Here is a 12,016-nt window from a genome sequence, read left to right as displayed (position 1 = left end):
TGCCCTGGGGACATGGATTCCCTGGAGAGGGGCTGGCTCTGCCCTGGGGACACGTTCAGGCTGTGGGAATTGGGCTGCAGGGGGTCAGGACTGTCTGGCTGCCCACCCTGTGACCGCTGGTGGCAGCTAGAAAGGATAAGGATGGGTAAGGGAAGGATGTGGGAGCTGACATGGCTTTTCGGCCCCATGTCACCCTGAGGGGTCCCTCCCCGCCCTGACCTGCTCCATCCCTGCCCTGTCAGCAGCTCTGTGTGTGCCCAGAGCCCTCTCCTGGCTCAGCCCTCCCTGCTGAGCATCGCTGGTGGCTCAGGGGGTTGGTGGCCACTCTCAGCAGGGCTCCTGTCGCCGTGGGCTGGGCAGACACATCCGTCGTGCTGCTGCCACGGGGCTGGGAGGTTGGAGGAAGCTCTCGAGCTGCTTTTTGTTGCCCACAAATCATCTGCAATGAGCGCTAATGTGTTTAGTGCTGCTGTGAGCTGCGAGGAGCCCACGGGGCCGGGCTGACACTGCCTTTGCTGCAGGAAGAGCTCTCTGCTGAAGCCTTGAGCTGCAGGCTCCTGCTGTTGCTCATCGTGAGGGTTTCTGAGTAATGTTCTGACCCATACGGTCACAGATTTGCACTTGGATCTGACGTGTCACAAAATGAAAATATGTTCTAATACCTGTGAATTGCTTAATTTATTATAAACAAGAGAGAAAATTCCAACCTTCAGGAAGTGGCACAGAAAAGCTCCTGCTGGTCATCCTGTCTAATTGTGTGTAATAAATCTCTGCACAGAGGTTAAACCCTGGGCAATTTGGTTGTTTGCAGGCAGAGCTAACAGGAGCTGCAGAGCCTGGTGTGGGGTCCAGCACAAAGGGTGTTTGTTTTACAGCCTCTCCAAGCTGTGAATTGCAGGGTTTGGAGATCCTGAGTGCAGATGGACCCGGTTCTGGGGGGCACTTGGCATCCTGAAAAGGCTAAATGTAGAATGGGATTGGAAAGACTGCAAACGTAGAGGGAGGTTCTGCACTGAGCTGCCCCTTTTGGGGGTTTTGTTCCTTCTGAGGGGCAGCTGTGACACGAGCCGGGGCTTTGGAAGGGAAGGTGGTACCTTTTGATCTCAGGATTGCTGTGCATAGCTGGAATCACAGAATCCCAGAACAGCTGGGGTTGGAAGGGACCTCTGGAGATCATCCAGTCCAGCCCCCTGCCACGGCAGGGTCACCCAGAGCAGGTGACACAGGAATGTGTCCAGGTGGGTTTGGAATGTTTCCAGAGAAGGAGACTCCACACCCTCCCTGGGCAGCTGTTCCAGAGCTCTGCCACCCTCATGGAAAGAATTTCTTCCTCATGTTGGGTGGAACTCCTTGTGTTGTAGCTTATGGCCATTACAGCTGCTCTAACTTTTCTATTTGCCAGCTGATATGTGGAAAAGTCCTGCCAGTGCATCGAGACCTGGCCTGGGCATCTTTCCTTTCAGGATTTTAGATATGAAGAGCACAGTTTAAAGTTGGACAGACCCTGCCTGTGGTGACAACAGCTTCTGTGGCTGATTTGAGCACTGCAATAGGTGGAACTGGCACAGGGTGCCCAGAGAAGCTGTGGCTGCCCCATCCCTGGCAGTGCCCAAGTGTTGGATGGGGCTGGGAGCAGCCTGGGATAGTGGAAGGTGTCCCTGCCCATGGCAGGGGTGGCACTGGATGGGCTTTAAGGTCCCTTCCAACCCAGACCAGTCTGGGATTCTGGGATTCAATGTGGACCCATATTTCTGCACCCCACAGGATTTGGGGTGTGGGAGTTCAGCCCCATTTTCCCCATCCCACCCCATCCCCTGCAGGACACACACACCTCGTGGGATGTGTAAAACCTGTCAGAAGGAAATGGGCAGCCTCACAGGGAGCCATGTGGAGCTGTGAGCGTGGTCCAGGACTGTATTCACACCCTTCCCTGCTCCGGAAATATCCTGCTGAGAGGAAACTGCAGGTCAGGGGTTTAATGCATTGTTACAAGTGTTTGATTCGAACCCAACGTATTCAGACCAAATCGACTCAAAACCAAACAGCTCTGTAAGTTTTTCCTTTGAAAAGCTCTGGCAAATTTGATCTTTTTTTTTTTCCTCTGAAAGTTTTCATCTGCAGACACCGGAGTTTGTCTTGGGAAACTTCTCCAACAGAAAATCCTTCCAGTAGCAGCTTTTTGTGCTGCTGTGGTGAGCAACCCATCCAGAGCTGAGCGAATTAATGCTGTGAATCTGTGCCTGAGCTGGCTTGGCCTTGGAGATGCCCCTCCTGACTGCATGGGAGAGTCTCTGGACAAGTGCCAGAGGAATGCCACTGTCCCCCACCTTGCCCCATCATAGAATCCCAGACTGGTTTGGGTTGGAAGGGACTTTAAAGATCATCTTGATCCACCCTGCCATGGCCAAGGATGCCACTCACTATCCCTTGGACGCTTGCAGGGATGAGGCAGCCACAGCCTGGCTCTGTGTGGACACACCCCTGCACCCTGCAGAGGGTCCCTGTGGGCACTGCTCCTGTTCCCACCCTCAGGCTGTGTCCCAGCTGCTGCCAAGGGAGTGCTTTGAACAAATGGATCACAGCAGTGCTGTAGCCTCTCTAAATGTGCTTCACTCCATCCTGGTCCCAGCTCATTCCGTAGGAGCATTCATTCCCCAGAGTGTTCTCTGCTCCTGCTGGGAGTCAGCACTGCTCACTGAATGCCCTTTGGGATGTGGCATTGTCCAAAGGGAGATGTCAGGGAGAGCCCAGGTTCCTGTCTCCAAACAGCAAAGCTGAATGCTGGGAAAAGCAATTTACTGATGGCACAGAGGACGTCTCAGGGGCACTCTGGGGCCTGGCAGATACTGTACACCTGGGTAATTCTGGAGTTGGCTGTTTTGGACATGTCAGCAGGAGAGTTTGCAAGGAGCATTTTGGGCACTGTCTTGGGCAGATGGTTTGGTGATAGGGAAGAGGGCAAAAGGGCTGGGCAGGGGGTGTCATCAAACCTAAGAGAGCAAGGGAACAGCTGAGAGGAATTTGTTTAGTGAGGAGCTGTAGGATGGGAGAAGGGAGTGGAGATGAGCCTTTGTCTGGGAAATAGGCTGTGTGCTCTGTTGGAATTGTACCTCAACTTCCTCTCATTCACAAAAGGACAAGAGATGGTGTTTGTGAGATTTGTGGCTGTAATTTGTCCGATGGGCTTGTCCTGCATGGGGGGAAGGATCCCCTGGGCTGTGGGGGAGTGGGCACTGCACTTCAGGTAGAGACAGCCTGGAGCCTCCTTGCCCTCACCAGTTCTGTGACATGCATATTCTGAGAGAACAGAAGTGTGTTCTCTCTGCTCCAGTCCTGTTCGGTGGAAGGGGGGACTCCCTTTGCTCCGGCCATTCTGCTGCTGCTGGCCAGGAGATGTTCCCAGATGGAGAATCCTTCCCTGCTCTCTGACATTTCCTTTGTTTCCTCCGTGGCTCATTTCTGGGATGCCGAGAGGTTCCCCAAGCCTTGAGTCACCCAGCTCACGTGAGAGCTGGACACTGAGTCCCTCTGCCATGTCACACTCACAGCAGCAGCTTAACTCTTTCCTGAACAGAGCTTTCCATTTTCCTCCCTCCAAAGGACATCAGGTCCCAGCCCTTGGATTTCCCTGGGTGGTGCTGAGCAGTCCAAGCTGCAGGAGCAGTGAGACACTGTTAGAGCAATGCCAGCATTCGGGAAAGCCCTTCTGGAGGGTGCTGTGCCATGAACCCAAGTGCAGATTGCCCCAGAGGCTGAGGCGTTCCTGAACTGCCCTACCCAGCATCCCCACGACCGCCCCAAATTCCAGCTGCAGCTGAAATGTCCCCCTGGTCCAAGCTGTCTCGGGGATGTCCCTGGAGCTGGAGTGCCCATGGCTGTGGCTCTGGGGTTGGTGGCCAGGCTGCTGCTCTGTGCAGACAGACCCTGGGCTTCACCTCCTCTGCCCAGGGGGGTTACCTGGGTCAGATGTTGAGTGACACCGGTAGCAGAAGCCCCAGGCTGGCATCACCCAGAGCAGGGGCACAGGGCAGCTCCTGGGCACTGCCAGCTCCCAGTTCAGGGCTCTTCAGGCAGAGCAGGGAGTGCTTGTGTCCCATCTGGAGGAACAGATAAACAGAGACACTCAGCTTTCCTGGTTTTGTGCATCTTTACACAGCTCAGCCTGAACCTGAGTGTTGAGATAACCAAAAAACATGGGGGTTTTTACCCCCAGCTTTAATTTTGGGGTCACATTTCCCAGATGTTGGCAAAAAGAAGAGTTGATATGGTGCAGTCACAGTGCTGGAGAGATTTTAAAAAGGCCCAGATGCCACGGGCTGATGATTTCAAACGGTCCTGGGGCTGTTTGCAGAGGCTGGAGCTCGCTGTCCATGGGGCTGTGCCAGGGAAGAGGCATGGGAAGCTCTGGGGCTGTGCTGGGTGAGCTGGGTGACCTTGGTGTTGCTGGGGCCTCAGCTCTGAGCTGTTTTCCTCTTCCAGGAGAGGAAAGAATGTTTGCAGAGCTGGAAGGTGCTGGCCCTGCTCTCTGTTTGCAGCAGGAGCTCAGTGCCTGGCTCCTCTCAGGGATTCCTCTGAAGGCTTTTACCTGATGAGCCACTTAGGGACAACTGCCTGGCCTGGGAAAACAGCCCTGTGTCCTCACTGGCTGCTCCACAGTGGGTGGAAAAGGTTCTTCAGGCTGGCTTTTCCTCCAAGCGGTTTAACAGAGAGCCACGGAATCACAGAATGGTTTGGGTTGGAAGGGACCTTAAAGCTCATCTTGTTCCACCCCTTCCATGGCCAGGATGCCGCTCCCTAGATCAGGGTCCTGTCCAACCTGGCCTTGAACACTTCCAGGTCCCTCTGGGCATCCCCCAGGCTGTGCCATCATCAGTGCTCCCAAAACCAAGCCCCACAGCAGAGCCCCGCAGAGATTGCTGTGTCCTGCCCGTGTTATCTCCATGCACATCCTCTCCTGCAGCACCCCTGGCACCTTTTGGGCATCCCAGCTCTAGCAGGGCTCTGCTCTTACTGCCAGGGTTTTTTTTTATGGGCGTCACCAGTGTGCCCAGCAGTCCAAAAGCCACAGGAAGAGCCGTGGTCCCCCCATTCCCCCCCAGCATGGGAGCAAACAGAACTTTCTCACCAGCCCTGGGTTGGTGGTGCATGAAGTCAGCAGGCAGCAGCTGCCCGTGTTTTGTGCACAGGATATTCCCAGGGCTGGCTGTTTCTCCTTGGGAAGGTTTGCTCTGTGATTTGGAGCCATTGTAGTCTGGAGCAGTTTCCGAGGTACTTCCCCTCTGGGATCTCTGCTGCTTTGGCCACGGACCAACACCCGGAACGCTGGAGGCCAGGGGCTGGCAGGGCTGGGCTGGGAGCCCTGACCCCAAACCACCCTGCCACAAACCCTGTGCAGAGAGGAGCCCGGGAAGGAGCACAAGTGCATCTCTGCATCTGTGGGAGGAGATTGCCTAGCGCAGCTGTGGCTGCCCCATCCCTGGAAATGTCCAAGGCCAGGTTGGAGCAACCTGGGATAGTGGAAGGTGTCCCTGCCCCTGGACTGGATGGAACTGGATGAGCTTTAAGGTCCCTTCCAACCCAAACCATTCTGTGATTCTGTGACAGGACCCCTCCCTCTCACCCTGGAAATGTGTCCCTGACACAGCCAGAGGAGACAGCGGTGAGAGAACAGCCCTGGGCTCTGCTGGGCACTGAGCTCAGGGCACCAGAGGTGTCAGATTGAGTCTGGCTCGTTGTTCCTGTGATTTCTCAGCTTGGCAGTGTCACACAGAGCCCCACGTGTGTGCTGGGCCCTGCAAGCAGGGGATGTCTGCACTGAGGGGTCTCGGTGTGTAGGGTCTGGGGGCTCCTCCTGTGATGCTGTCATTCTCTGGGAGCTCCTCACATGATTTACGGGCTACAGAGCCCACAGGCCCTCCCTGTGTGGTGTGTGCTGGGGCAGCCAGGAGCTCTGCTTGGCCAGACCTCTCAGCTGGCTGCTGTGGGGTTGGGTCTCAGCCTGGGGGAGCTGTTCCCATGGAGCAGAAGGCACCTTTTCCTGCAGATAATCCTTGGCTGTAGCAGGGCCCGTTTGGGGCTGGTGTTGGTAGGTTTGGGTCATTCTCTGCAATACCTGCTGTGTTTTCCTGCTCTCCCATGGGCAGGGTCGGGGGGTCTCACGCCGGTGCTGCCCTGGAGCCGTGGGCTCACCAGCGGCCCTTGAGCCCAGCCCACAGCACCTGCAATAACATGTTTGTCACTGGGGCAAGGCAGGCAGAAAGCCACTGGCAGCCACTTCAGTTGCTGCCTTTATCTGGTGGCAAACGCCCCCTTCACGCCATCTGCATCCTCCTTTCCCAGCACCGGGAGATTAAACCTTGTTTTCTCTCTGTAAACATTGGCAGGCCCAGCAGCAGCCTCCCTGAAGGAAAACAATAGCAGGGAGGCTGTGCCCAGCTCGTGGGGCAGCTCCCTGTCCCCCCTGCCCAGCCTCCCCTGTGTGGGCAGCTGGGTGCCCAGCATGGACCACCAGGCTCCAGGGGCACGTGCCACGAGCTTGATCCCAAATAACACCCAGCCCTTCATCTGGCTGCATCCCAAAAGACTTTGCCTGGGTTTGGAGGCAGCTGCGGGTGCTCAGCCTGTGTGGGCTGGGCTTTCCCCAATCCAGGTGAAAGTTTTTGGGAGAGCAGGTTAATGGAACAGGGAAAACCAGAGCTCTTTCCTTGGGAAATGTACGTTGGAGAAGTTAAATGGCACCGTGAAGGAATAAAAGTGATGGTCAAATATGTACAGGTTGGATAAATGTAATTTTGGCTGTTCACGTCCCCCTCAGCCTTGCCTGCAATCCCTGGGATACACATTGGGGTGGTTGCCTTTCCCTGCCTTCTGGAGCAGAGGGAGATCTTCTCTCCTGGCTGTGACATTCCCTGTGGCCGAGGTCAGGGAGCCTGCAGCAGCTGAGGGGGAGGAGAGGGGTGCTTTGCTCTCAGCAGCCAGCGGGAGCTGAGCATCTGTGCTGAATTCAATCAAAGAGATGGGCTGTAATTGAATCAGCGAGGGGCTCAGGGCAGGGCCAGGTGAGCTCTGTGTCTGTCACAGCAAGGGGACACGGGACGTCCTTGGAATTGCTTTGAGCCTGGCAGGGCTGGGAGTGTGCAGCAGGTACAGCATCAGGGTGGGCTCCTCACAGCTGCCCTGATGGCTTTGAGGCTTTGCTGAGTTCTTGCTTCATTCTCTTCTGACCACAAGCGTGGGGCAGGGAAATGCCAGCCGGGATTTTCATCCCAGCAAATGGGTGCTCATCCTCTACTCTGAAAGTGGGAACGACTTCTTAGGGTGTCACAGTGCTCCAGCCTGGTGACCTGCTGGTGTGAGGCTGGGAGGGACTGGGACATCTGGGATGGGAAAGAGCACTGTCACACTCCAGGGATGCTCAGAGCATCACTGGATCACAGGATCTGTGGGAGAAGAGGGAGCCCACCACCCTGTGTCCCTGAATCCCAAACCTCTGTTCATCTGACTGTGCTCAGGAAGCCCGAGCAGGAATTTTCAGTTCTTAGGCCTGTAGGAATAAGTGTGGGGACAAGGCACAAGAAAGCTCAAACTTTCTCCTTCATGTAAGTCTTCTTGTAGGGGCAAAGGACTGAACCAGAGCCCTCTTTCCCAGGAGCTTGGTTTATTTACCACTTTAGAGGATTTTGGATGAAATGTGAATGAATTCCCATCCAATGCAAACAGTGATTTAAATGGTGTGACTAAAGAGCATTTCCCCTTCTGGCTGTGTTGTGTCTCTGGAGTCACAAAGCTGCAGGTTCTCTCTGACCTTTCTGGGAAAAAACAGCTATTGGGGACCTGCCCTTCTGGAAGGAAATTCTAGGGGGAAAGAAAAGGCCTTTTTTATGACCCTTAGTGAAAGACTCTTTTTCCTTTCTTTGCGGTCTGTCCTAAAGTTTTGCTTTTATTTTTTTTTCCTCTTCCTATCTGGCCACTTAAGGAGATGATCCAACCTTGGGCATTTCTGGACCCTTTTTAAAGCAAAACATGCAAAATCCCAGCAGGCAGCAGATGTTATAATGCTTAATTTTTAGCATGAGAGAGAAGCAGTTGAAGGGCTGGGAGGCAGCTGCTGAGAGAACTTGGTCAGACAGTTCCGTAAGTGAGTGAGATTTGGCCCAAAGAAAACCTGTGCAAGAGGAACAGGGCTGTGCCACAAAGGACATGTGCAGCAAGAGGAGGTGGGTTCAGCTGGGATGGCTTCCCATCATTTCTCTTAATTCCTTCCTTGCTGCATGTTGCTCTCAGGCAGTGTGTGACCAGAGCTGGAGCTTCATCCCCAAATTCACCCTGGTGTTAAGTGAGGAGCAGGACAGGGACGCTGCTCTGGAGCTTCATCCCCAAATTCACCCTGGTGTTAAGTGAGGAGCAGGACGGGGATGCTGCTCTGGAGCTTCCCTGAGCTCTTCCTCCTGGATCCACCCAGCCCAAAGGCTCTTGTTCTCACCAGTTCATGCTCTGGTGCCTCATTAGTGTTTGCATATGGCAAAGAGCAATTTCCACCCTCGGAATGGGTTTCATAGACACATTTCCACCGCAGTGGCACAGGGTGCAGGGCCCCCTGCGCTCTGCCCGTGCTGTTCCACTCCTGCTCCTGGAAGCAAACCCAGCTCCCCAGCACCACTCCCTGTCTGGAGGGAGCTGACTTCCAGTCTCTTTTACTTTCCCGTGCCCAGGGTGCAGGACAGGTGTGTGAGGTGTCCCCTCATGTGCTGTGGTGTGTAGGGAGCAAGGAGTTTGCAAAGCCAGGCAGGGCCTGCGACACACGGCTAATGACCTTCTCCCTGCCTGTGTTTCCTTTACGTCAGAAGTCGGAGTGCTTATTAAGTTTGGAGGCTTACTCCCAGGAGCAGAAGAAGAGGATCTGCTGGTGTCTGGCTGAGAACATCACCAAGCAGCAACATCCAGCAGCAGCTCCTACGGAGAGCAAGGTAAGAGACCCACGCGGGAGCTGGAAATTCCTGCCTGGAGCACGGCAGAGCGGGGCTTTGCTCAGTGATGCTCCTGCCAGGAGGGCTGTGCAGGAGGCTCTTTGTTTGCCAGGTGAGGAGTGAGTTTGTATTCAGGCACTGCTGCGCCTGCAGCTTCCTGCCCTGCCTGGGGAGCAGTGGCTGTGTTTGCATCCGCTGGCTGGAGCTGAGGCAGCCTGGGCTGACACCTGCCAGCCTCTGCATTTGGATATTTGGATTGCTGAGGCTGTACAACCCCCGTGGCCAGCCTGCTCCGAGAGCTCGGCTCTGGGGCAGGACTGAAAGCAGGAGGAGAGTTTCAAGCTGTGATCTCTGGGTGCTGATTAAAAGGCCGAGGTCAGGGGAGTAGCAGGGCAGAGATTTACCCCTTCTGTGCACTTGGGTAGGCTCAGGTGTTTGATCCTGACCCCACAGATGTCCTCAAAGCACAGAGGGGTCATTTGGAGAGTGCTGTTTGTCATGCTCAGCGAGGCAGCCCCAGCACTTTTCCCACACAGAGGAGCTCCAGCCTGGTCCGGGAGCGCTGTCTCAGCAGCTCTGGCAGAGAAATGTGTGTGGAGGGCTTTGAGGCACTGTCACACACGCCTGCCCTGCGTGGGTGGAGAGAACACCCTCATCTGCCTCCTCTGGGGCTGGGGCTGCCCCACGGAGCTGTCTGGGCCAGCGGCAGTCTCTGCTGGGTCATGTTGTGTTTGGGGGTGAGGTTTGAGTTGTTGGTGGGTGATGCTGCTCTGGGAGAAGAGAAACCCTTGTGCTGAGCGTTTGAAGAGCTTTAAGTGCTGCAGATGGAGATTTCGGGGGTAAAACCCCCGGATCCCTCCCTTGGCTGGTACAGGGTGGTGGAGCAGCTCCTGCCCCACGTCACTGTCCGTGTGTGGGTGCCTGGCCGGGCTGGCTCCTGGGCAGGTGACTCGTCCTTGGAGCCGCGGCACAGCCGGAGCCGCACTGGCCGGTCCTGGAGCAGGGAGATGCGGCTCTGGCTCTGCAGCCTTCCAAACTGGGTCAGCACAAACATCTCCGCAGGAGACAGAGCCTCCGGATTCCTTTTCCTGCACGTTTCAGGCGGACTAAAATAGCAACAGCAGCGCACAAAGCCTGAGAACCTCGTTACCAGCCAAACCTCCCACTCTGCGAGCGGCTCCGGGCAGCTGATTCATGGAGGTGACAGCGCTCAGCCGCGGCTCCTGCTGTCCTGTGGTGCATCTGACTGGCACAACTCCGTGCCCAGGCATGGGGGCCCTGTTGGAATCCACGGGATGGAGCTGGATGCTGCCAGGGGCTCTGTGCTAGGCTGGGTGCGATCCCACCGCGGGCTGGAGATCATCCAGGGTGAAGCTGTGCAGGGACATTTCCAACCTGAGTATCTCTAACAGGTCCTGAAAAGGGGCATCTTGGTGGCTCTCCATCATGACAGGAGCTCTGGGCTGTTTGGGCTTTCAGGGGATGGTGCTGTTTGCCCTCCCCAGCCCAGACTGTTCATGGCAGGACGTGGGGCTCTGCTCAGAGCAAAGCCCTGGAGCGTCTGCTCCCTGAGTTGTGGAAGGAGTCTGGCCACTGGACAGGTGAAAAAGCATTCCAGAAGACATCACATCTCTTTCAAAGGCTTTTCCGTGCCTCAGTAGCCAAGAGGGTGTTCTTTGGGTGCTGTGCAGAGCCAGCATGGGCCCTCCAAAGCTGTGACAAAGGGGGTTTGTCTTGGCTTGCCAAAACTGATGGAAATCCCGCTGGTGGGGTGTGGGGCCAGGAGGGAGAAAAGGAGCGTGACAGCAACTACCAGGCACTTTAAATTGAGTTTATAGCACCATACCCAGCAAGGTGTGAAGTGCCCAGGATGCAATTTTAATGCAAACTTGGTGTGAAATGCAAGAAGGAGCAGCGTGGGGAAGGAGCTCCCGGGGGACAGGTGAGGGTGCTTGGGGCAGGGTGGGCACACAGGGCTGGGCAGGAGCCTGACCTGGGAGAGCTGCAGCTGGGGCTGTGCCCAGGCTGGTTTGCCAGGGCAGACCTCTCTGGGGATGCCAGAGCAGAGGCAGGTAGGAGCTGGGAAAATCATCTGCTTCTTGCAAGGGAGAACTGATCCATTAGCTTTGCTTACAGGGCATCTGATACCAGGGCTATTTAGGGAAAAAAGCCAGTGTCTGTGCTCTGCGAACAGACAAATTAAGCTGGAAATATCAGCCTGGTCAGGAATCTGATTTGCAAAGCCTTCAGAACTGCTCCAGCTCAGCAAGAGGTAGCTTTTTGCTGTGGCCACAGTCTGGCCAAGGGGGGCTTTGCTGTGGGGTGGGAGAGAAGGGCCAGCACAGCCTCGGTGCCAGGCAGAGCTGTGCCATGTGCCAGCTCCGTGCTGGAGCCAGGGAAAGGGACACTGTCTGAGCAGAGAGCAGCTCCTCAGGAGCCTCCATGGCTGCCACCAGTGGCAACCTTCAGCCTGCACAGAAATCAGACAGGTTTGGGGCTTTGGGATGGTACCTCCTGTGTTTCAAGGCCCCCCTGAGCTTTGCTTGGGCAGGGCAGCAGTAAGGGCAGGAAGGTGCCTGTGGCTCAGGGACAGGGTTCTGCAGAGCTGTCACTGCCTCTGGCAGTGCCTTTGGCAGTGTCTCTAGGGAGGATGGTGTCAGGCTGGGGGATGATCCCTGCAGGGGCCGTGTTGGCACTGCTGCTTTCAGAGCAGCTGTGTTTGGAGCAAAGCTGTCGTTTTCTGGGGGATTTGAGCACATGGTGAATGCAGCATCTGCTTCTGGAGATGGAGGAAGAGAAATCCACGAGGGATGCAGCTGTGATAGTCCAGCCCTGCTCCCAGTGGGCTTTTCCTGCCAGAGTCAGTGCAGGAGGAGCTCCAGGGATAACGTGGCTGTTGTTGTGGTCCCGCTCTCTACCCCCAGTGTCCAGGAGATGTGGTGCAAGTGGGGCTTCTCTGCTGCCACTCTAAGACTTGGCTGGACTTCCCTGAGCCCACCCTGGCAGCTGCAGCAGCTCCCAGGAATTACTCTATGGATATTTTCTCCATC

The 12,016-nt window shown here is 55.8% G+C and overlaps 1 protein-coding gene across 6 annotated transcripts in view; it reads left to right on the top strand.

Annotated features, from left to right (window-relative positions):
• The window catches only part of RGS3 (regulator of G protein signaling 3), a 67,399-nt gene that overhangs the window by 33,541 nt on the left and 21,842 nt on the right, over window positions 1-12,016 (top strand). For all 6 annotated transcript variants that reach the window (XM_042052383.1, XM_042052385.1, XM_042052386.1 and 3 more), the window contains one exon: window positions 8,844-8,966. In XM_042052383.1, coding sequence (XP_041908317.1) covers window positions 8,844-8,966 — 123 coding nt within the window. The remainder of the gene's footprint in view (window positions 1-8,843; window positions 8,967-12,016) is intronic.

This window comes from Corvus kubaryi, unplaced genomic scaffold (genome assembly GCF_017639235.1).
Source record: "Corvus kubaryi isolate FWS band 111438036 unplaced genomic scaffold, C.kubaryi_AGA036_p1.0 78, whole genome shotgun sequence".
In the NCBI taxonomy this organism is placed as follows: domain Eukaryota; kingdom Metazoa; phylum Chordata; class Aves; order Passeriformes; family Corvidae; genus Corvus; species Corvus kubaryi.
This window is presented reverse-complemented; position numbering and strand designations above follow the sequence as displayed.